The 25391-nt window shown below is 35.6% G+C and overlaps 2 protein-coding genes and 1 pseudogene across 3 annotated transcripts; 1 reads left to right on the forward strand and 2 right to left on the reverse strand.

The window, feature by feature from the left end:
• Positions 1-10753: 10753 nt before the first annotated feature.
• LOC147542885 (CBL-interacting serine/threonine-protein kinase 12-like) lies at positions 10754-14969 on the reverse strand. The gene is made up of 4 exons (XM_086635349.1): positions 14960-14969; positions 12808-13518; positions 11861-12753; positions 10754-10783 (listed from the first exon to the last, which is right to left on the reverse strand). The coding sequence occupies exons 1-4, from the start codon at positions 14967-14969 to the stop codon at positions 10754-10756; spliced, it is 1644 nt and encodes a 547-aa protein (XP_086491475.1).
• A 5503-nt stretch (positions 14970-20472) lies between these two features.
• Positions 20473-22246, reverse strand: LOC147542886 (protein JINGUBANG pseudogene; annotated as a pseudogene). The gene has a single exon (XR_015223924.1). The product of XR_015223924.1 is annotated as a protein JINGUBANG pseudogene (transcript).
• Positions 22247-23052: 806 nt separating this feature from the next.
• On the forward strand, positions 23053-23777 carry LOC147542887 (uncharacterized). Its single transcript, XM_086635350.1, has 2 exons — positions 23053-23469; positions 23646-23777. Exons 1-2 carry the CDS (start codon positions 23053-23055, stop codon positions 23775-23777), a joined length of 549 nt encoding a protein of 182 aa, XP_086491476.1.
• Positions 23778-25391: the final 1614 nt, after the last annotated feature.

Raw genomic sequence — 25391 nt, forward strand, 5'->3', positions numbered from 1 at the left:
AAAAACAACTAGACTCACGATTCCAATCCAAAAATCAAAAATTTTGAACCCTTTTGAATTTTTGAAATAAGGACTAAAAATTCAATCCCCATCCCCAAACTTAAACCGAACATTGTCCTCAATGTTCTGAAGACTATGCAAAATAATAGGATTAGGGAAAGATGTTACCAGATTCAGAAGTCCTATGCATGGGTTGCCTCCCAGAAAGCGCTAAGTTTAACGTCTTCAGCCAGACGAAACTGATCATAGCGGATCAGTTTTGATAGACAGGATCTTCGATAGGAACGTCCTCTGTATCGGTCAACATCTCTAAAAATGGTTTCAGCCGTTGTCCATTCACTTTGGACACACTACCATTTCTGTCTTCAATGTCAACCGCACCATAAGGATACACAAACTTGACCGTGAAATGCCCTGTCCATCTAGAACGGAGTTTACCAGGAAATAAATGCAAACGTGTGTTATATAATAAAACTTTCTGACCCGGTGAAAATGTTTTTCTTAAAATAATTTTATCATGCAACATTTTCATCTTATGTTTATACAACCTAGCACTCTCATATGCATCATTTCTCAACTCCTCTAACTCACTGAGTTGCAACTTTCTCTCTCTACCCGCCTTGTCAAGCGAAAAATTCAATTGCTTGATAGCCCAATATGCTCTATGCTCTAACTCAACGGGTAAGTGGCATGCTCTGCCATACACTAGTCTATATGGAGACATTCCAATAGGGGTCTTAAACGCTGTACGGTAAGCCCAAAGTGCATCGGTTAGTCGTAAAGACCAATCCTTCCTATTGGTGTTAACCGTTTTCTCCAGAATGCGTTTAATCTCCCTATTCGACACCTCGACTTGACCATTAGTCTGTGGATGATATGGGGTAGACACTTTATGGGTAATACCATATTTATTCATCAAAAGCTCAAACTGCCTATTACAAAAGTGTGTGCCCCCATCACTAATAATTGCCCGCGGTGTACCAAAACGTGAAAGCATGTTTTCCTTTAAGAAAGTGATCACAACTTTGTGATCATTCGTTTTGCAAGCAACCGCCTCTATCCACTTAGACACATAGTCAACTACCACTAGGATGTACAGATTTCCAAATGAATTTGGGAAGGGACCCATGAAATCGATGCCCCACACATCGAAGACCTCAACTACCAAAATAGGATTAAGGGGCATCATATTCCTACGTGAAATGCTTCCCAACTTTTGGCATCGTTCACATGCCAAACAATATGCATGGGTATCCTTAAATATAGACGGCCAGTAAAAACCACATTGTAGAATTTTGGCAGCCGTCTTTTTACTACTAAAATGCCCTCCACATGCATGATCATGACAAAAGGAGATGATTTTCAATTGTTCCTCATCAGGAACACATCTCCTAATGATCTGGTCGGGACAATACTTAAATAAGTATGGGTCGTCCCAGAAGAACCGTTTCACTTCGGATAAAAATTTATCACGATCTTGCTTGGTCCAGTGTTTGGGTATTTGACCAGTAGCAAGATAGTTCACTATATCAGCAAACCAAGGTAATCGGGAGACACTAAAGAGTTGCTCATCAGGAAAGCTCTCTCTCATGGGTAACTTGTCTTTGACAGACTCGACAACAAGTCTAGACAAGTGGTCTGCTACTAAATTTTCGGAACCCTTTTTGTCTCGAATTTCTATGTCAAATTCCTGTAGCAGCAGTATCCATCTAATCAGCCTAGGTTTTGCATCCTTTTTAGAAAGGAGATATTTTAATGCAGCATGATCAGAGAATATAATGACCTTAGACCCAACGAGATATGATATGAACTTCTCTAAGGCATACACTACAGCTAATAACTCTTTTTCAGTGGTAGAGTAGTTTAGCTGTGCATCATTCAACGTCTTACTGGCATAGTATATAACGTGAAGAAGTTTATTCTCACGTTGACCTAACACGACTCCAATGGCATAATCAGATGCATCACACATGATCTCAAATGGAGTACTCCAGTTGGGAGGTTGAACAATAGGGGCCGATGTAAGCATAAGTTTCAGTTTCTCAAAGGCTTCTAAGCAAGGACCGTCAAAGACAAATTTGTTCTCTTTTGCCAAAAGATTACAAAGAGGTCTAGATATCTTGCTGAAATCTTTGATAAACCGCCGATAAAATCCAGCATGTCCTAAGAACGATCGAATATCTTTGACCGTTTTAGGGACTGGGAGGCTTTTTATCAACTCAACTTTTGCTTTATCTACTTCTATGCCCTTTTCAGAAATGACATGCCCTAAGACTATTCCTGAGCGAACCATAAAGTGACATTTCTCCCAATTAAGAACTAAGTTCTTTTCTTTGCATCGAACCAACACGAGTGTGAGGTGATGCAGACACTGATCGAATGATGAGCCAAAGACTGAAAAATCATCCATAAAGACCTCAAGAAACCTCTCTACCATATCTGAAAATATGCTCATCATACATCTTTGAAAAGTAGCGGGTGCATTACACAACCCAAAAGGCATCCGACGATAAGCATAAGTTCCAAATGGACAGGTAAAAGTGGTTTTCTCTTGGTCTTCAGGGGCTATAGGAATCTGATTATAGCCAGAATAGCCATCTAAGAAACAGTAGTAGCTATGCCCAGCTAGTCTCTCTAACATCTGATCAATGAAAGGAAGAGGAAAATGGTCTTTCCTCGTGACCGTGTTCAATTTCCTGTAGTCAACACAAACACGCCACCCAGTGGTCATCCTGGTGGGTATTAACTCATTTGACTCGTTCTTGACTACAGTAATGCCTGATTTCTTGGGTACAGTTTGAACAGGACTGACCCAAGTACTATCTGAAATAGGGTATATGATACCCGCACCTAATAATTTCAGGACTTCAGCTCTAACTACCTTTTTCATGTGAGGGTTAAGTCTACGTTGCATTTCCCTTGACGGTTTAGCATCTTCCTCTAGATAGATATGGTGCATGCAAACAGAAGGACTTATACCCTTTAAATCTGATATTGACCACCCTAGGGCCTCTTTGTGGTTTCTAAGGACATCTAACAGTCTACTCTTCTGTTCTTTTTCTAACTCAGAAGCAATAATGACAGGTAGAGTTTCAGATGGGCCTAGAAACGAATACTTTAAGTTGCCAGGCAAGGGTTTCAATTCTAAGGAAGGTGGTTTGTCTGTGGATGTAGACAACTCTGGGATAGATGGACCACTGGACTCGTTGGTCGATGATAGTTGATTTGTCTCTAAAGTTGGCGAGTCAATTGGCTTTGACAAAATGAGGGGTTCAACTTTCGCTTTCCACTTATCAGTATCCAGTAATGGGGTAGAATCCAACAAAGCATTTACCTCATTGATACTTCCCTCCTCATCAAAGTCTAAGCCAAAATGAGCCAACAGTGTTTCTAAGGGATCCTCAGATAAAGTTTCAGGTAAAGAATCCTGAACAAACATATCTATCAGATTCAACTCGGTAAAATCCTCAACATCATCTGGAAAAAGTCCAGCTTTATAGATGTTCATCTCTACAGTCATGTTTCCAAAAGATAATTTTAAGAGTCCATTCCTACAATATATGACAGCATCAGATGTAGCTAAGAATGGTCGTCCTAAAATGACGGGAATCTGACTTTGGGTATCCCGAACTGGGTCGGTATCCAAGATAATGAAATCTACAGGAAAGATGAATTCACCAACTTTTTATTAAAACATCTTCCACTATTCCACGTGGTCGTCTAATAGACCGATCCGCCAACTGGAGAACTACAGGAGTGGGTTTTATTTCTCCTAAACCTAACTGTAAGTACACCGAGTAAGGAAGGAGGTTAACACTAGCACCTAGATCTAATAATGCTCGTTCGATCTCATGTTCTCCTATGGTGCATGGTAACGTAGGACTTCCTGGGTCTTTGTACTTAGATGGAAGGGTTTGTTGGATAATAGAACTCACTTGATTAGTCAAGAAGACTTTCTTATGCACGTTCATCTTACGCTTTCTAGTACATATGTCTTTAAGGAATTTAGCGTAAGATGGGATCTGTTTAATAGCATCTAATAATGGAATGTTAATACTAACCTGTTTGAACATTTCCATTATCTCCTCAAACTGAGATTTCTTCTTAGGTTCTACCAGACGCTGAGGATAAGGGGCTCTAGGAACATATGGCTCTGGCACAATGGGTAGGTTTTCAGACTCAGGAGCCTTCACATGCTCTTTACTAGGGGTACTAGTTGGTAAGGTTGGTGGTTCAGAGTTTTGTTCATTATCTTCGGGAACTCCTACCTTATTGTCAATTGCCCTACCACTTCTAAGGGTGGTTACTGCATTGGCCTGGTCCATTTTACCCTTCGGGTTTGGCTCTGGTTGACTAGGAAATATACCCTGTTCTCTCTGCCTAAGGGCTTCTGTAAGTTGACCTACCTCGGTTCTTAGACTAGATATAATCTGGTTGGTCTGTTGTGCAAACTCCATTTGGGCTTTAGCTAACTGCTTCATGGTTTCCTCTAAAGACTCCTTGTTCTGAGAAGGATATTGGGTACTAGATTGACCCTGGTTTTGAGCATAAGGATTCCTAGGAGCATTAAACCCAGGAGGGTTCATTGAACTACTAATCTGACCCTGACCCTGACCCTGACCCTTTGACCAAAAAAAAATTGGGGTGATTTCTCCAACCCTTATTATAAGTGTTCGAATAAGGATCATATTTCTGACGGTTATCTTGCCTAGAGTTCAGATAAAGAGCATTAGCATGCTCTTTCTCGTCAGGAACAAAAAATAGGGTACACTTATTTCCAGTATGAGGTGGGTCTCCGCAGACCGAGCACGGATAAGAGATGGATTCATTTCCAACACTCATGACTTGAGTGGGATCCTCCCTGAATGCTTTAGGCTGACCAAGTTCTAGGGCTTCTATCCTTCTCGTCATGGCGGCGAGTTTAAGATCTGACTCATCAACTCTATAGATGCCAGCTTTATTCGGAGTAGGATTAGCCCTAGTAGGAGGTCCTCTAGAAGTTTCACATTGCTGGGATTTCTCAGCTAGATCTTCTAGAAAATCCATGCAATCATCGGCGGATTTATGAGTAAAACCGCCACCACAGAATGATTCTACCATGGATGTAGTTGGGTAATTTAGTCCGTCATAGAGAATCTGGACTAGTCTTATCTTTTCTAAACCATGGTGTGGACACTGTAGTAAGATTTCTTTAAATCTCTCAAGATATTTGTAGAGAGATTCTTCTTCTTGCTGCACAAAACTGTTAAGACTTTGCCTTAAAGAGGTAGTTTTGTGTTTCGGGAAGAATTTCAGAAGGAATGCACCGCTCAATTCTTCCCATGTAGTAATGGAATGGGGTTGTAAGGCATACAACCAAGATTTTGCTTTCTCCTTCAGTGAGAAAGGGAACAACCTAAGTCTCAATATTTCGTCAGGCATATTGGGGAAATTCATAGTCCCACAGATTTCTTCGAAATCCCTAACATGGTAGTAGGGATTCTCGTTCTCAACCCCACGGAAAACAGGGAGCATTTGAATAGTGCTCGGTTTCAACTCGAATTGAGTCGTGCATTGGGGTAACTGTATGCATGACGGTTGACACGTTTAGTGGGATTCATGTAATCCCTGAGTGTCATAGGCTGATTTCCATCCCTGGCTTGGTTTAGATTCTCACCCATAGTGTCACTCAAAGAGAGATTCGCTAAAAGATTACTTAAATGTGCTTCTCTACTGATGAAACGACCTCTCTTATCACGATATCTATTGGGCATAAACTAGAGCCCAATGACAAGGATATTCGAACTAAAGAATCACTACGAGGAACCTAAAGGAAAGCAAACACAATCAGGCTGACTCCACCAAGCAACCTAAACAAAATCTAGACAATAGACAAGTTTGTCAGATTCACCTAAGAAGCTAGACGGCTCCTACTTCGCCACAACACTTGAACTTTGACTGTTGTAAAGGTTACTCGATCAGAGTAGTCAGTAAACAATTCTCCAGGAAGACAACCAACGATGAACGTTGTGATAGCCGTCTTCCTTCGGCAAACGTTTCCTCTTCTCGAGGCGGCCTTTTTGACAAGAATTGTTTATAAACTTTCCTCTGAGAATGCCTAGATAAGAGTCAATTTCCCGAGTTGTTTTTGAAGGGTCTTATGAGCTCGATACCTTAGGGGCTGATGTCTAAATAATGTTTTAGCTTTTTAAGTGAGTTTGGGTTCGTGAATGTTGTTACCTATGTGGGCAAGAGAACGGTGATGAAATCTGTTTCTTATCTTGTAACTGGGTTAGTGCCCTTACTAGAATGATTACACTAACAGTTCGATCAAAGCAATTAGGCACACGAATTCACACCAAAACCCACTGACAGGAGATTCGTGGGTGTTCAAGAAATTTACCTCCTGTTCAAGACGGGCGATGACCTTTGTAGATGACCCGCGAATGTTCTGACCCGAGGCTTCGTTTTGGTTTTCGGTTACAATTTAATTAAGCCCTCCAATTTAGGGTCAAAACTTAAAAATAAAAAATAAAACTAGAAAATCTAAAAGAATCTCTCTCTCACCAAAAATAAAAATAAAAAATAACAAAAATTGTAAATTCTTCTTTTTGAGCTCCTCTCCTTGTTGCGTCTTCTCCTTTGCTCCTTAGTGTTTTTCTACACCAAAAACGGAAAAGCAAGTAAAAGTGTCCAAAAATATAAACTTACTAAAAAAATAGAAATAAAATTAGATTAAATTTAAACTAAGTCCCCGGCAGCGGCGCCAAAAACTTGATGGGCCTAAAAGGTTACCCTAAAAGGTCTCCACCCGCAAGTATACGGGCGTCAAGTAATAACCCGGTAAGACCGGTTCGTTCCTCAGAGACTAAGTTAAACTAAATTCTAACCTTAAAACTATTGAGATTTAAAATTGGTTTGATGGTGGTAAAGTAAAAATAAAATATAAAACTCAAAAATAAATAAAGAAATAAGTCGGTATTCAGAAAAGGGAACCTAGGGTTTTCGAATCCGTCTTCCTAATAATTCTAACGACAATTTAATGTTGATCTAATTAGAGAGTTCTTTATATAACTCAGGTTTTAGTCCATGAACGGTCTAAAAACCCGGAAGATTTTATCGTTAAAATGGTAAAAACTTTAATAAATTATCGAGAAAACAATTATTATGACTTCATCTAAAACCCTCGATAAGAAATTTAGTTTCTCATGATGATAGATGGAAGTTTAACTAAATAAATGATGGGAGAAAAGTAGAAAAAGTTGGATTTCTTACTGATTTTGCAGCCAAACAGAGCCTTAAGGAATTGATTTCCTTCTGTTTTTCCCGGAAATTTGCCAAACGCACCCTCTGGGAAAACGATTTTATCGTCTTCCCGGAAATGGTTTCCCTGAGAGAAAATTATTTTCTCATCTTCTTCAACCTTCTTTCTCTCTCTAAACTTTCTGTTTCTTTCTCACTCTTTCTGTAATCTCTCTCTCTCTCTCTCTCTTTAATCTCCCTCTCTCTCACTAAGAAGTAGAAAATAACAAGAGAAATCAAAAAATCAAGAAAAAATCAAACTAATTTCTTAAAACCGAGTTTCTGTCTCTCTACAATAGCTCTCTGTCTCTCTCTCTAACTTTCTCTCTTTCTCTGTAATCTCTCTCTCTTTCTCACTAAGAAGCTAAGATTAACAAAGAGAAATAAAAAAAATCAAGAAAAACTAAGTTGATAAAGCTCTCGGTTTCTCTCTCTCTCTCTACTTTTCTCCTTTTCTGTTCTGTTCTATAAAACCCATTTCACCACTTCAACCGAGCTCTTCTGTTTTTATAGAAAAAGAAAACCAACCGACGTTTCTGTTTTGATTTCTAATTGAACCGAATCTCGCGGTTCTCTCTCTCTCTAAAACCGTGACTGTTCTCCCTCTTTGATTCGAATTAATCTCCCAAAATCTGAACCACCTTCTCTCTCTCGGTCTCATTTCTTCCTCTGTTCGGTTTTGATTCTTCTTAAGATCTTCTCATCCATCTTTCTCGGTATTAACCAACAGATCCTACTTGAATTTGAATTTGAGAAAACATAAGGGAGGGAGAGAGATTACGTACTGCTGGTTGATAGATGACATATTCGGTGTGTTGCGGCCGGCTGAATAGATTTCAGCGCATCCTTAGATTTAAAGCACATGTCACTGAGGTGAAGCAGACCGCTGGATCTTAATGGACGTGCTACTGAGACTAATTGTCCCGATTTGTGACCGACAGTATACCGAAAATCTTCACTTGGCCGTCAGATTGCGTTGTGTCCTCCTGATGGATCTGCGCCACGTGGCTCTAGGTGTTTTGGTCAAATGATTTTGACCCCAATCTTTGACCTTGAATATTTTATTGATCCGGACTCCGATTTGACTTCCGTTTTTGCCTACGGGCTCGTCTTGGACTCTACTTTCCATCCGAACACTAATGTTGACCAAGAAGTCAGAATCAACAAATGACCAAAATGCCCCTAGTCTGTATTCTTTCCGACTTTATCCGTTTTGCACGCGTAACTCTGTAAAAAGGTACCTGAACATAAAAGAGAGTAATTCGTGAGAGTAACTGCTCTAGAGAGACTAACTCGTCTAAATTAAGAGACTCAGATGGGACATTTCCATGTCTCATCAACCTGGTATGTGGATTGCTTTGGTACGTGGTACGGTACAGGTATGCAGTACGTTAGCGTGTGAGTATCGGGTGCAATAGGAATATACTTCTTCAGTACGCTATTAACTATTGTGGTTTATTTTGGACTATTTCGTTAGGTAATATGTAGTCTTTGTGATGCATTTATAATAGATACATCTAGTCTCAAACATCCTATCTCTGTAAAACTTAAAATCTAACAAGTTACTTAAAAAAATTCTTGTAGTTAACTACCCAACTATTCGAGTTTATAAATTTTTATAAACACTTAGGGTTAATCAAGACTAAGAATTCCGGTACACTAATTTTGGGTACTGGATCGCGAATCCACTCAAAAAGGATACAGAGAATCGGGTAAGCAGTGCGTCAGGGGAAGGAGAGTAAGTGGTAAAGTTGCTTTTATCTTTTGCTATGAATGAGTATAAATATTAATTAAGACTAAAAATTACGGCCAACTAAGTATACCTTTGAGCGAAGTCGATTCTAGTTCTCAACAAGTTTGTTATTGTTATGTTAACAAGTTAAATAGTTTATTCAATTACACCTTCATTATTGTTTGCTTTATACATAGTTGGCCGTAACATTTTTTTTCTCTGCAATTAGGCTTGATTGAATCGAAGGGTAGGAATTAATCTTGGTTGTAGTCAATTCTAATGTAAATTAAGCCTATATTTAAAGTAGTCACATTAACTCTTTTTTGAGAGGTCTAAACGACATGATATCGTTTATGTTATTTTCTCTTATTATTATAAGTTCTTACTTTTAGATGTACGATTAAAGCTTATTTTTATCTTTATTCCTTACTATTAACCTGTTTTACGACACGTTGCTTGAAGTCGGTAAGATTTCTTTCTCCTCTTCCTTTTTTTTTGTGATATGAATTAGGTTAGATAATGTGATGATAATATATTGTTTCTTTTCATCTTTAAGAGAAGTAACTGATAGGTTTTCGAATCCTTTGTCTTGCAAGTTCTTGTCTGAATGATTTCCGTAGATAAGTAAACAAATCAAGTTTAAACTTTGATAATATAAATTTTGATGTCAGAGATAACTCTTTTACCTACTTTCTCCCACTTTCATTTCCACTTGCTATTAAACAATCGTATTATGATATCAACCTTTGCTTTAGTTGTAATTAAAATAAGTTGAAGCAAAAGTACTTATATTTCTGTAGCAATGAGTGCATTGCCAGTTTGAGCATGACCTGTTGTGATTCATTTTGTTTAATTTATCTCTGTTGTTTGGTTTATGATGGATCTATTCATTCTCTGGAAAATTCAGTCCATTAACTGTAAAGTAATCTGTAAAATTCAAATTCGATTTGGAAACCAGTTCATGGGTATTTTTAGTGTAATTTCATGCTTCCAGTTTTTCTCTTTCTTTTGTTCGTTTCTTTTTTAAGTTTTGGCGTTTATGATATACTAGGTATAACCTGCGTCTTCCAGGGGCAACCAATGTTATCTAGCCCCTGTTTCGTTTTTGCTCATTATTTTGTTTTGTGTAAAAGTGTTCTGGTTATACGGAAGAAATACTTGGTATTATCTGAATGATATGATTACAATTGCATATAACATGTCATTATTGAGGTTCAGTTATGAGAGACAAGCGTTCCATCACTGAGCTCTCTTGTTATATTAGGCTATAACCCGTGTTCAGCGGGCACATACAGTTCTATAATCTCAACTGTTTGAGATAAATTTAGAACGTGTGATCTTAGCTATTATAGATAAGTTTGGGAGGTACAATCTCAATCATTAGAGATAAATTTGGGAGGTGTAATCTTAGACGTTGTGTAGGAGAGTATATTCTAAAAAAATACCCTCCTTGTATAGATGTAATACTGATAAAGCTATAGATAGCTGATAAAATTTTCTGTTACCTTTATGGATCCTTGATTTTCTTTTTGTTGCTGTTGTCTATGAAAATGTTTTATGGTGGTATTTGTACATATGATTGTTAATTAAAGAAAATATATTTTGACAAGTATTTTTAATTGTTTAAAACTTTATAAGACGAGTGATATTTAATATTAGTCTTATTATTATTTTATTTTATTTTTATTCTTTTCCATTGAATACATTAACTAAATACTCCAACATTAATAGCTTTCTAACTCAATTATGAGCTCCATATTGAACTTTAAGCTTCATAAACATGTGCATCAAAGATTAATTAACTAACATTACAGATGAAAAGAAAAGAATATGATTTGATGGTTTCCTACCTTTTCCATAATTATTTGTTAATCAAAATTTAAGAAGATTAAGATAGCTAAGTGACATCCTGGTTTTATTTGTCATTTATGATTTTATTAGTTCATCCTATCACCAAGCTTAATTATTCATGTGTCCATGTTAAAAGGGTTTTTTAGGAGTAAAATGTTAAGTCACTCGACTTAGGTGTCGGTCGAATCAATAGTTGATTAAGCTGAGTTATTAACTAAAGATTGTTTCAAGGGATTGATGTGGGACAACTTGAGTTAATTCGAAGATTAACACCTAAGTCATGATGATGTAGAACGCAGCGGAATTTAAGAATAAAATAAACTAATACGAAGAACGATAAAATAACGATTAAATAACTCTAAATAACTGTAAACTCGATTAAACTTGATTGAGTTTTCTCTTCAACATGGGAATAATGGACAAACTAGATATCCTTTTAAAGGATTCTGGACTTGCCTAGATAGACTTGAATTAGACTTTCCTAGATAAATAAAATACTGCGACTTCCTAAATAACTAGACTCAAATCTGGACCTTTCCAATTATTGGAAATACTAAAATAACATAATTTCCTAAACCTAAAATCTCTAATAATCATACTAAAATTGGGACTTCTAAAACTACTCTCCATGGCCGGATGGCCCATGGTCCGGTTTAGTCATGGAAAAAGCCTCCACGCCGGGTGCCCCTGCATCAGCATCCCCTTCTCCCAAGAGGTTCGTCCCGAACCGTTTGATGAAGAAAATAACGTAATGCACCAGCAAACGGTGAACTCTGTTATGGCGATCCGTAATTCCCACTTTGTTCGACATTTGCCGGAATTTCTAAGAAGACTAAGGACCAAAACACAAACTTCATACCGAATCCAACGTTGCAAAGATCCTCGGAAAATCGATCTTAGAGAAAATAGGTCCAATAATTTTCTACATCTCCCGTCATCCTGTAGGTCTGTGAAAAATATCATAAGCACCACATTCCCCTCTATGGGAAAATTAACCTTGAGTGTCGTCTTCCAAACCATCACGACGAAATCCCCAACCTTCTTTGCTTTAATCTCTGTGCTAGGTGGTGAAACAGAATATTTTTGGGTAAAGCAAGCATAAAAGAATTTAGACGAATCTTCTGTTAGCAAACTCTTCCAACTATCAAAAGCAAGTGAATCGGAACCGATAAACTGCCTAATATCCTCAATACTTAACTTAATTGAAATCAACTCTTCCGAAGTAGGTGTATCGACTCCATAATAACAAACAACCATGGATGGATTAACAATTCTCATATGAACTTCTTTTGCACCTGATTCATTCAATAACCTAACAATCTTAGAAAAAGTCGTTCCTCTCACAATTGAATCATCAACCACAACTCTCTTCCCTTCCAAAACAGCTTGAACTAGGGCTAATTTCAAATTTACTTCAAAATCCCTAATTCTCTGAGATGGTTCTATAAAAGTTATACCAATATAATGTGACCTAATTAAACTTTGTTCAAATGGAACCCTAACTTTCTTCTTAACTTCAACTACTCTTCGTGAAGGTGTTAATTCAAATATCTCAGCTGCAATTGTTAATGGACCTTTCACACCTTCTCTTGATCCTTCTAAACTAACTCTGCAATCTTTTGTTCTAACACTATACTTCACAACTTTAGCAATCTCTTCCAATTTCGATATGATATTCGAAACTGGAGCACCTGATACAATTCTTGCTTCTTCCCCTGTTTCATCAAACAATCCAGGTAAATCAAAACCAGGTGAAAATGAAATTATATCAAAAGCATTCAAACTAGCTGGTCTTGGTAACCCAAGATTTCTTTTTCTTGGCTCTTGTTCTGATTCTGATTCAGACATTGATTTCTCGGATAACGAATCAATATCTTCTTCTTCTTGTTCTTGCAAATTACATAGTTGATTATCTTCAATGTAAAATTTAACAAGTTTGAAACCTTTCTTGAACCATTTATTCTCCATAACTTCTGGAATTGTAATTCGAGTTGAAGGATTTGTATCAAGAAGACGACTAAGAAGACGAACAAGTTCAGGCGAAAACCAACGAGGACATCGAAATTCACCTCTATAAATCTTCTTATACATAGCCATTATATTTTGATCATGAAAAGGTAGATAACCAGCCATTAAAACAAACAAAACAACACCACAAGACCAAATATCAACTTTAGCTGCATCATACCCTTTTCCAACAAGAACTTCAGGAGCAACATAAGCTGGAGTTCCACAAAAAGTATGAAATAACCCATCTTTCATTTGATCTGAAACAGTACTTAATCCAAAATCAGATACTTTTAAATCACCATTTTCATCTAATAAAAGGTTCTCTGGTTTTATGTCTCTATGAAAAACACCTCTAGTATGACAAAAAGAAACAGCATAAATCAATTGGTGAAAATATTTTCTTGCTAAATCTTCTTTTAATATACCCTTTGCTACTTTCTTGAATAATTCACCTCCTTTCTTGAAGACCCTAGAATTTGTGTCCACTTTGATACGGGTAGTGATGTTTTTGTTTTTCAACTTAGTGTTAAAATCAACCAAAAATAATTCACCTTTCGTAGTTTGTGATGAAGTAATTGTGTAAATACCTATAGCTTCAACTTCTTCGTACGCTTCTTTTTCTTCTTGTTCTTCTTCGTCGTCGACTTGAACATCGTTGTGAGCGTCTTCTTCAACTTCTTTGTGTTCTTCTCTTTCTTCTTCCTTATTGAAAGATAAAATAGACGATGAATATGGTTGGCGTATTATTGTTTTGATCTCGTTCACCACATGTTGAACCTTAACTAAATCGGGTATTAGCGATGGAACTGTTTCGAAAAAAGACGGTTGTGGTTGTTGTGGTGGTGAATAGGAAAGAGAAGATGATTGTGTTGGTGGTGGAGGTGAATACGGTTGTATAAGAGGTGGTGAATACGGTGCCGGTGTAAAATAAGAGTACGAAGGTTGCGGTGGTGGTGGTGATTGTGGTGAATAATAAGTGTATGAAGGTAGAGGTGGTGAAAACGGTTGTGAATAATAAGAGTACGGAGGTGGTGTAGAAGAAGAATATGGATGTGAAGCTGTATAAGACAATGGTGGGGGTGGTGACGGTGATGATGAATACGGTTGTGGAGGGGTTTCTTGTTCGATTTCTCCCGGATTCCAATGATAATTGTACGAGTCGTTATTCGCATATAAACATGATGAACATGAGCATTGATTCGTTATCTCTTGATGAGTATAATTTGATTGAATATAATCATCTTGACGAATATAATACGATTGATACTGATGTAACTGGTCTGGAAAAATATTTCCAGAATCATTAGCCAAAAACTTTGGTGGCTCTGAATACCACATGATGTAGAACGCAGCGGAATTTAAGAATAAAATAAACTAATACGAAGAACGATAAAATAACGATTAAATAACTCTAAATAACTGTAAACTCGATTAAACTTGATTGGGTTTTCTCTTCAACATGGGAATAATGGACAAACTAGATATCCTTTTAAAGGATTCTGGACTTTCCTAGATAGACTTGAATTAGACTTTCCTAGATAAATAAAATACTGCGACTTCCTAAATAACTAGACTCAAATCTGGACCTTTCCAATTATTGGAAATACTAAAATAACATAATTTCCTAAACCTAAAATCTCTAATAATCATACTAAAATTGGGACTTCTAAAGCTACTCTCCATGGCCGGATGGCCCATGGCCCGGTTTAGTCATGGAAAAAGCCTCCACGCCGGGTGCCCCTGCATCACATGATGTCACATATTTTGGATCCTCATAAGAATTAAGGCGACTCAATCATTTCTTTTATGTTAAACTAATATGCAAGTTCAACGCTGTGGGTAGCAGAACTTTGTATAATCTAAGATTAGGTTTTTCTTTTAGGTCATAAAAGTCAAGTTAGAGACAAAGAGAACATAATTATAAACCTTAATCACCATTTGTTTTCAATTCTTACCTATTTTCTTGGTCTTTCTCAAGATAAAATCACTTTTAAAACCCAATTTTCTCCAATTATTTCTTCAAGTTAGTCAACAAATGCTCATTCTTTAAGATTTAGCCTTTTAAGTTGATGTTTTAGTTGAGACCTAAATCCATAATTTTAAGGAAGATGTGGACATCTCTAAAATTATAGAATTACTTAAACCTTAATTAGTCTAATAAAAAGATTAAGTAGGAGATGAAGTACTTTAGGGATAAGATGGGATATTTTTCCTCAACAAAGTGTGAAGATATTTTATTGGAATGCTAAGGAGAATAGGGGTAATAACTAGAAAGGTCAAAATAATATTGAAAATGAGTAGAAAAGCACAAAATATTTGAAAATTATTATTCAGGTCAAAAAGTATACAAAGACTAAATTATCCTTTTTTGTCTTTTTGTGTAACTAAATTCTTTTATTTTTCTTTAAACTTTAAATCGATATAACTTTTGTTTGAGATGTCGGATTTCAATAAAATTTATGTATTTAGAAATGATTTTTCATTAGCTTTCTAACAAGATCCACTTTCAATACTTTTTTTTCAAAAAAAAAACCAAAAAAATACGGTGTTTTTTCGCTTACGTTTTTCTGCAAACACGTGTTTGCACAATCTGTTATGCAAACAACTGTTTGTAGCAATCTGTTCTGCAAACAAACGTTTGCAAACAAGTGTTTGCATTTGCGATTTTGCAAACAAGTGTTTGCATTTGCGATTTTGCAAACATGTGTTTGCATGTGCGATAATGCAAACATGTGTTTGCATGTGCGACAATGCAAACTGAGTTTGCATTTGCGTCATTACAAACTCAATTTGCACACGTTTACATCTTCACAAATTGCTTAAAGCCAACATTTAGTTTCCAACTAAGAACTTCCTTGCTTTACTAGTATTGATCTCTCCCTATATACGAAAACATTCATTGTCTGAACTTGGTTCTGGTAGACATTAAAGTTCTTATGAAAGCTTCTAACTTTATCATTCAAGAAATCTGAAGTTTTGGATTTTTCACTAAAACCCCAGATAATGGCTAAACCTAATAGCAATAACAAAGCATGTTCAATCAAAACTAACAAGATCAGATGCTTTTTCCACCACTTCCAACCACCATTAAACCTACTCTTAGAGAAGCAATTTAAAGCCATCATAACTAAAACCCACAAACATATAATCAATAAAGAGACTTTGAAGATTGAGATAACAACTAACAATGGATGAAAAACTCCATCAAGTTGCAGTGAATTTATAAGAAAACCTAGTTACAAACTTAACCCAATAGGTAATTAGATGATTTGAAATTTAGACCACTAAAACAGGAAATTACTCATCAGAGAGTAGAAAATATAGTGTTCTTAGCCCACCAAAACAGACACAATCTTTCAAATCTTTCCATTTTGAAGAATCCGTGTTGGACGAGTATACCTCTGAAGAATCGATCCACCAATTAGAAAAAGAGAATCTCATTGTTTCCTTGATGGAAATTGAAATTGTTGGATATATGAAACTTGGATCTGGTTGATGATTGTATAAAAGATCAGATTGTGGTGGAAAGTGCAAAGAATTTACTTGCTCACTCTAGTTTCTCTCTCTCTCTCGAATTCTCATCAGTGGATTTCGATCCCTAATTTTTTTTTTCAAAGAACCAGAAGATCAGAAGAAGACCCGAGAAGAAGAAGAAAAAACCTAATTTATTGTGTTAGTTTTGTAGAGAGAGAGAGAGTTTTAATGAGTAAGGGTATTTTGGGAGTAAAAAAAAATGAAAATGACCTTTTTTATAATTATCCATATTATTTTGAACTATGTATATCATTGCCCATAATATTTTGGAAGTTTTTAGTTAATAAGAAAATATAGTTGTCTTTTTAGTTATTATAATAATATTTTGAACCTAAATAGTCATTTCTCCAGGAGAATATAACCTTCTTTTACCCAAACAACAATCAACTACACTCCATGGAAGCTACTTTTTGTTTAGTGCCAAAAAAATAGCTTAAATATCACAACTTCTCTCTGTAGTCCCACTCTACCTTATGGTGTGCCTAAAACACCCCTCCGCAATTGCTCACCATTCCAAATTCTACCCATGCTACTTTATCCAAGGAGATTGGGGTCCGCTTAAACTTGTATGACGACTTATAGGCGATGATTTGTCTTGTTAGAGTGTTGAAAGTGTCTTGAATATGGGACAACACGTAAATCCGTTTGCAATCAGTAAATCCGTTTTCAAGCCTCGATACGAAATTTTGGGTGCGATAGAGAAGAGCTGGTTTACACAACAGGGTACAAAACACGACTGATATTGGTTGTCTGACAAAACATGTTGATCTTCTATGCTCACAAGACAGAGTTTCCGTTTATAAGGGGTGTCTATGTACATTTCAGAATTAGAAAGAGAGGGGTGTGAGTAGGATTTTAATGTGGGCTATATAAACTGAAATTCTAGAAATATCTTTGTAACTTGTCCTTCAATCATAGTGGAAATCATCGCGTCATTGTTCGTCGTGGAGTAGGTTTAACAAATCGAACAACGTAAATCTACCATATTTATTGTGATTGTTTACTTTCAGAACTGTATTCTTGGTTGCTTATTTTTCGTCACAACACAAATTATCTCTAATGCAAAACTATATAAAAAGAAACTTGATTTGTCCTACGCGTCATGCCTCAATTGAGAGTGTCTTCTTTAGATGACACTATTGGGATTTTTTATTCAAAAGTCATCTCTAATGCAACACTTTAAAAACTTAAAAATTATTTAGGTGTCATTTCCTAGATTGATAACTTTTTTTAATAGCGAGTAAACAGTTGAAATCCTCAAGAAGAATCTCAAATACTGAGTTTCTTCTTGAGATTGAGATTCTTCTTGAGACATCAATTAAACATTGGCACATCATCTTAATATCCAAATTAAGTATTACACTTAAGAAAATTCTTTGAAAAAGCTTTAAAAATTCTAGATGGCACTTAGAGTTTTTCAAGTTGAGTCTTACATTGAAGATGCTCTCGTTAAGAGAAATTCTGGCGCTTGTCTCGGAATTTGTATTAGGAGAGGTTGGTTAACCTATATTTTCTACCACAATTTTTATAAGTGTTATATAAATGTAGTACTGATTTAAAATCAAAATACAGGCGTCGACATTACATTTAATACTTTGATGATAAGAAAGTGTTTATAGACACGCCACTCTAACTCATGATGTGTTTGGTTGTACAATTCTTAAGTAGGATTCCTATCAAAAGTGAGATTTGGTAGGATTCAAGAATCCTTGGTCTATTTCGCTACCAAGAATCCTAGGACTCTTGAATCCTACGGATTCCTAATCCAAAATTTGTATTGGACGAAAATCCCACCCTACCCCCTAGGATTTGCTAGGATTTTGGATTAGTAAACCTAGATTTTAAAATTAAAATCGACAAAAATATATTTCCTTCTACAAAATAATTACTAAATTTTTTTTTCCAAAATCGTTTTTTTTCCCAAAAAATGTTTTTTTGAAAATCATTTTTTCCTTCAAAAATCGTTTTTTTTACGAAAAACATTTTTTTCCCCAAAATCCGATTTTTCCAACAACTGTTTTTTTCTCCCAAAAACCGATTCTTCCCCAAATGACAATTTTTTTTCCTGCAAACATATTAGTTCTTGAAAATCTTTTTTTCTTCCCCACACCCGTTTTTTTAATCGAAAATCGTTTTTTTTCTCGATAACCGTTTTTTAGATAGTTGAAATTTCCTGAAAACTTTTTTACTTCATGAAGACTGTTTTTCACAAATATGAAAAATATGGTTTTTGAAAAATAAGTCAATTTTCGTGAAAAGAAGGTTTCACGAAATCTCGGTTACCGAAAAAAAATCATTTCGGCAAAAGAAATTCGAGAAAAGAAAGTTTTTTTGAAGGGTTTTTTGAGTTTACCCCCTCTACACTAATTAGTAATTGAGTTTACCTCCTTCAATAATTGGTAATTGAGTTTACCCGCTTGAATTTTGAATTTTTGTCAAAATTACTAAGGACATGTTTGACATAAGATAATAAAATCATAAATTAAATAATATAAAAACAAAATGAATCTTTACAAATTATATTCGCGATCAAATCAAACAATAAAGTAAGGTAGAATAACCACTACGAAGCATATTGAAGAGTAATTGCTCTTAGTAGTCACAATTATTTCACGTAAGCCAAACATAACTTTTGCGTTTAAAAATAGTAAATTTAAGGGGTAAGCTCAATTACCCATCATTGAGGTGGGTAAACTCAATTACCAATTAGTGGCGATGGGGTAAGCTCAAAAAACTCTTTTTCGAAAAAGGGTTTTCAAGGGAAAAATGTTTTTCGGAGAAAACTATTTTCGAAAAAAAATTGTTTACGAAAAAGAATGGAAAAATGGTTCTCGAAAAAAAAATTACGAAGGAAACGGAAGGTTCTCGAATGAAATGATATTTGAAAAAAACGAGTTTCGAGATCAAAATTTTTTCAATATTTTTTTTAAAGATGCATTTTTAAATATTCAAATAATATTAAATCATAGAATTCTTATTAGTTGCTAAATAAACTAAAAAATATTACTCCACCGTGAAATCATGAATCCGAAATACTAATTAATTCGTGGATTTATGATTCCGTCATGCAAACACACCATCAAAGAATATTAAGAATTGACAAAAGGGGGTGTAATAGATAAGAGAAAAAAAAATTTACATTTAAAAGTCAATGATGTTACTTCGTACTCTGAAGGGTATTATGTGACTTTATATAGTCTATTAACATCAAGGCCCTTTGAGAGTTGGGATGCGACTTATTTTTTATTTTTTTTGTTGAAATAGTTAAATATATTAAAAACTAGAACATTAGAGTCTTATTACAATACAAATTAGAAACTATAAAAGGAACTTTATTCCATGTTTGAGTCTTATTTCTCTTCCTCGCCCACTTAGCCAACTTATCTGCTACTTGATTGAACTTCCTGTTCGTGTAAGAGAACTTGACTTTTTCCAGTCGTCGCTTGATATCCTGAATTTTTTTGATATGAATTTTGGATTGCCATTGAATTTCATTCCTTTGATTCTGTAAATATTGTATGATATTGATGTTGTCACTTTCTATGATGATTTGTTTATAGTTGTGGGATTCAGCCCAAAGCATTCCATTTAATATTGCGATCGCTTCGCTTTCTTCTGCATTTCTGCTCCTAGTGGTGGTTGCATATGCTTCAAGAAATTTGGATTCGTTGTTATGAATGACCAAACTAGTTCCTGCAACATTCTGAATATCAAGGAAGGACGCGTCTACATTAATTTTCAATGAAGACCTATCAGGAGGGTTCCATTTTCCTGGTTCTGTTTTGGTAGTGGTTATATTCACTTCTATGTATTTAGGGAAGGTAGAGATCATGTTATGTATTTTATCCAGATTAGTTGGGATGCGACTTAGATCGTGACACTCACTAGAGTAAAATCATGTACAGTAACCCCCCCCCCCCCCCCCCCCCCCCCCCTAAGTCTTTTTTTTGTTGAGAGATGTACAGTAAGTTATAGATATAACATTGACAATACTAAACTAATAGACATGTAGGTCCACTTGTTATTCTCTCTACCTCTTGTAGTTTAGAAGAATCAATATGTTGTAAATTTCAACTCTTTTAGTGATTGTTAATAAAGAAAATTCTCTATAATTTATTAACACAAACATAACCTAATATTACATTATTAGAGTAAGAAAAAAATCCCAAACTTTTTGTGTTTGAAGAAACTAATGGAAACCTACTTCTTGAAAATCAAAGTAAAATTTCCCTAATATCATTAGCACACTTGATTCACATAACATAGTATCTGTCAAGAAATTATAAAGAAGAAAATTTGCCCCCAAAAAACCCTCAATATGCTCACCCTTAATTTACATGAAAAGTTCTGAAAAAAACAAAAAGTAGAAATTCTAGAGAGAGAGAGAGACTCTGAGACCCATTAAAGATAGGGAACAGAGATCTGCCAAACCTTGATATCACAGTCTAAACTGCCACTATAAACAAGATAGGAAGAAGAGGAAGATTGACCAGAATTTGCAGAATCAGAATGGTCAACTGTAGCAGTCAAGCATTTGACTGGTCCTGTATGTCCTTCAAAAACTGCTAGACATGAATAACCACCACCATTATCAATAACATCTCTTCTCCAAACCCTAATTGTTTTATCAGCTGATCCACTGAAAATCAAATCTGATACAATACCCAAGCATAAAATTGCTTTAGTATGTCCTCTGAGAGCACCCACCACCACCATTTCTTCACCACCACCACCACCACCACTTTTTCCCCATACTATAATTGATCTATCACAAGCACCAGAATATAAAATAGACCCATCATCACTTAGAGCTAAAGCATTAACAGATGATTTATGTTTCTCTAAAGTAGCCATTAATGAATGTTTCTTCTCACCTGCAACTTTCTTCCATACCTTGATTTTTCTATCAGCTGATCCTGTATAAACTAACCCATCTTTAGATATAACAATAGCATTAATTGCATCATCATGAGCTTTTGTTACTGATTCTAAACACTTGAAATCAGAACTTCTCCAAATCTTGAAACTTCTATCCCAAGAAGCAGAGTATAAAAGAGACCCATCTTTTGATAAAGCTAATTCTGATATTGCATCAACATGATGAACCCAACTGCATTTTTGATTCCTTCTAATTTGAATTTGATTCTTGGGTAGGATTGATTTCGATAATCGATCCCAAAATGTTGGAAGGGTAGCTAATTGTTTGTAATTTTGTTGGTTTTCGATTAACCAAACTCGAATTTTATTATCTTGATGAGCACTAAAGAGTTTGTTGTTAAAAACTGCTAATGATTTAATAGCACCATTTCCATTTGCTAATAGTACTATGTTGTTGATTGATGAATTATCATGAGTTTGATCACCATTTAAAATTTCATCTCGACTCCATATTCGAATTTCTTTATCAGAAGAACCACTATAAAGAAATTTACTAGAGAGGGTAAGAGAGAAGACATAAGAAGAATGACCTTTGAGGGTGGAGATGGATTCATGGTTGGTGCTGGTGGAGGTTAATTGATTAGGAGATGATTTAGATGTGAGAGAAAGAACAGTTGGGAGACTTGGTTGAGAAGAGAGAGAAATTAATGATGAGTCTGAGTTATGGAAGCTAGAGTGAGAAAGAGATTCTTGCTTTGAATGACAAACTATGGGGCATGAAACGATTCCCATTCTTAGAGAGAATTGAGGAGGCATGAGAAGAGGGGTGATTAGTTGGTTGGATATTTAAGGGAGGGTGAAGTAGGGGAGAGTTGGTGCATTTTAGCAGAAAGAGTAGGAGGGAATTGGGAAAGATAGGTAAGATTTTAGTCAAGTTATTGGAGGACAGGATGGATGGAAGAATGCATGAAGTAGCTTTCTTACTTTTTGGGCTATAGGCAAAATATCATTTCACCAATTGTTCATTTTTTATTTTTTTTCTTTTTGTTGCAACCATTTGTTATTGTTAACAATATATATAAAAGAGTAATACAATTTGGTCAGAAAAATATGGTCGGCTAGAGGTTGAATGCTGATGTGGCCTACTCCCGATAGCAAGTCATATCTCTCTATACATAGCTCATCCACTATATTTGTAGCCTAAATAACATTTTTGATACGTCAAATAATTTTTTATGTTAGATGTTGCTAAAATTATATTCATTGAAGAGGAAGAATAGAGTTTCTATAATATTTACAAACACAATATACGATTTAATGCCAAACAAAAGAGAGAAAAACACAATGTAGGTTAGTTTTTCTCGCAACAAAAACAGAAAAACTTCGATAAACTTAGATGCACGCCAATGAATGTGGCAAATGTGAAGCTTCAAATCCCATTGAAAGGCTAGAAAAATGGCTCTACACTCTCCTTCACTGGATCTGCATATGATAATATCTAATATAATCTTCACAAAGTTAAAGTGATTTGAAATAATTTTGAGATGTCAATAAGTTGTTCTTTGTTCACACTAGTCACTCCTATAACCTAATTTTTTTTTTTTTTTTGTTGAAACAGTTCCTCTAATATTAAGAAATTAAAACATTCTTACAATACATTTTTTTTTGTTGAAAGACATTCTTACAATACATATTAACAAGAAACAGGGAATATTATGCCAAGTCTTCGTTCTATTCTTTAACCTAAAAGCAACGCAATCGCGCCAATGTGGCTGCCACCACCACACCCTTTTCTCAAAATTAATGTTGATGCTTCTTTCAACAACTACACAGACCATGCAGGTATCGGTTGCATTATTCATAATGCGAATGGAGACTTCGTTATTGCTAAGGCAGAAACCATTAGGGGACAGACAGCGGAGGAATGCGAATGTTTAGCTATCCTGAAAGCAGTTCTATGGGCTGAGGAGCTTAATCTCAATCACATCATGATTGAAAGTGACAATAACAATTTGATTACTCATATTCTTGATAAAAACAAGGTCATCAACTGGCAGTCTCTACATCACATGGAACATATCCGCGCCAGCCTCACAAACTTCGAGCAAATACAATTTCAATTCAGCCCGAGGAAAACAAATGTTCTGGCAGACGCTTTGGCGAAATGGGGTAGGAAAAACAGGGTCAATCGAACGTGGCAGTCGATGGAGAATATGAAGTGGGATCTTAAGTTGTAATTTCTTTGTTTTGGTTTTTTTCTTTCAACAAAAAAAAAAAAAAAAAACCTAATCCATTTCGCTAGCTTGTCTGCAGGAGCGTTGTATTTCCTGATCGTGTGTTTGAATTGCACCTTTTGCAGCCTCTTTTTTACTTCATGAATTTTTTGGATGTGAATTTTGGATTGCCATTGAATTCCTTGCCTGCCATTCTTTATGTTATTGATGATATTGATGTTGTCACTCTCGATGATGATGTCGTTCCTATAACCTAATTTAGTACATTTGTTGTCTCATCCAACATGTGTGTTAGAGCAATGGTAATACTAGAGGGTATGAAAAACTTTTAAAAATCTTTTAACAGTGACTGGAGTGGACCCTATTTGTTGCCATATACGAATAGGATGTACATAGTTCATTGAATAATTCGTAGAAGGGATAATTAGCTTGGAGAAGTAGAATAATAATAATAATATATCCAATTTGTGGTCATCAACAGTGACTCCAATGGACCCTATTTGTTGCCTTACAACTGTTCAAAATTGTATCTTCAAGTATCTCTCTTGTTCTTTCATCAAAAAAAAAAAAAGTATCTCTCTTGTTCTATGTCTTGCTAATGTAGGTCCATTAGAATATTTTTTGGTGGAGTAAGTTAGGGTACAAACAACAAAAGTCTTAGGAGAAATCATCTAGAAAAAACCATTTGTAATCAATTAGGATATTTCCTTCTTGTATTTGTCCAATGTTTCTCTCCCTATACATTCTCTATCTATCCTTTGTGGGAAAAAGTGTCCGGCAGACAGTCGCTCGACCATCTTCCTGTGACCTCCAACTTAATTTTTTTAGTTTCGATATCCGTTTCTTCTCCCCCTCTCCTTCGTCCCACCAGTACCACTATTGTCTCTGATGAGACATGAAAATAGTCCATCTGAATCTTTTAACTTTAGCAAGTTAGTCTATTTTCGAGGTGTATTCTGATGAATTGCTTGTTTCTCTCACTCAAGTGCCTTCTACGGAGTTGAGTGCTAAAAACGGATAAAAACGAGAGAAAGACACATGAAAGATAACTTGGTTATTTGTTGATTCTGAAAATTTTGTCCAATGTTGATCTCGGGATGAAAAATAAAGTCCAAGATGAATCCATATGCGAAAACAAAAGTCAAATCGGAATCCAGATGAGAAAGTTAGTCAAAGTCAAAGATTGAAGTCAGTCTCGTCGACCATCTATCTCTCTCTAGATCAAAAACCCAATGGAACTCCACAGCAATTCAAATCCGAAACTGCATTTAGTCCGTAACGGGCGCACAATGAGCTTTGTAAGAAAGTTCTATAGGCACCAACATCAAAGTTCAACCATCATTATAATAAGCATTTCTTTAGCCATTTTGGTGGTGGCCATACCTAACAAGTCACTAATCATCTTGGTTCACTTGGGGGACCAAAAAAGTACTGTTTATACCTTCTTTATACCTCACCATTTATGTGTAATTGTTTTCAAAGATAACATAACAAACAAGAGACATTTCATTTTGGTGAGCAACACCAGCCATGCATTTTCTCTCAAGTGGAAAAAAGATTAGTGGAAGACAAGACTCATTTCGTATGAGCTTTTGTTTTTATCATATATGGTTCATGTATACTTGACCTAGCAATATTATTTGCCTTACATGTGCACTGACCATAATTTTTTTATTGAATTAGTTAAGAGTATTTTATTTTTGAGAATGATTTTGTCTTTGGATTTATAATCGTCCTTCTTTTCAGGCGAAAAGATGGGGGAAGTATTTTTTGCTCTTCCGCATGATTGTTCAAAAATTCTTCCAAATAGGAAATGGGAGATTTTATAAGGCCCCTCATTTTTGTTAAAAGGGCCCCCCTCAATGATAATT

This window comes from Eschscholzia californica, unplaced genomic scaffold (genome assembly GCF_041429995.1).
Source record: "Eschscholzia californica isolate CP2 unplaced genomic scaffold, dmEscCali1.0.p SCAF_4, whole genome shotgun sequence".
Lineage (NCBI taxonomy): Eukaryota > Viridiplantae > Streptophyta > Magnoliopsida > Ranunculales > Papaveraceae > Eschscholzia > Eschscholzia californica.

Bases quoted from the DNA above. Each gene is read 5' to 3' on its own strand.
- LOC147542885 (XM_086635349.1), bottom strand. The intron at 12,754-12,807 runs GTTTCAAACTTG...GTAATTTGCAAG, and splicing joins GAATAAATGGTTCAAGAAAG to AACAAGAAGAAGAAGATATT. The intron at 10,784-11,860 runs GTTAATTTTCCC...ATGTTTATGAAG, and splicing joins TTTGGAAGACGACACTCAAG to CTTAAAGTTCAATATGGAGC.
- LOC147542887 (XM_086635350.1), top strand. From the start codon at position 23,053: ATGTGGCTGCCACCACCACACCCTTTTCTCAAAATTAATGTTGATGCT. The intron at 23,470-23,645 runs GTCAATCGAACG...CACCTTTTGCAG, and splicing joins AATGGGGTAGGAAAAACAGG to CCTCTTTTTTACTTCATGAA.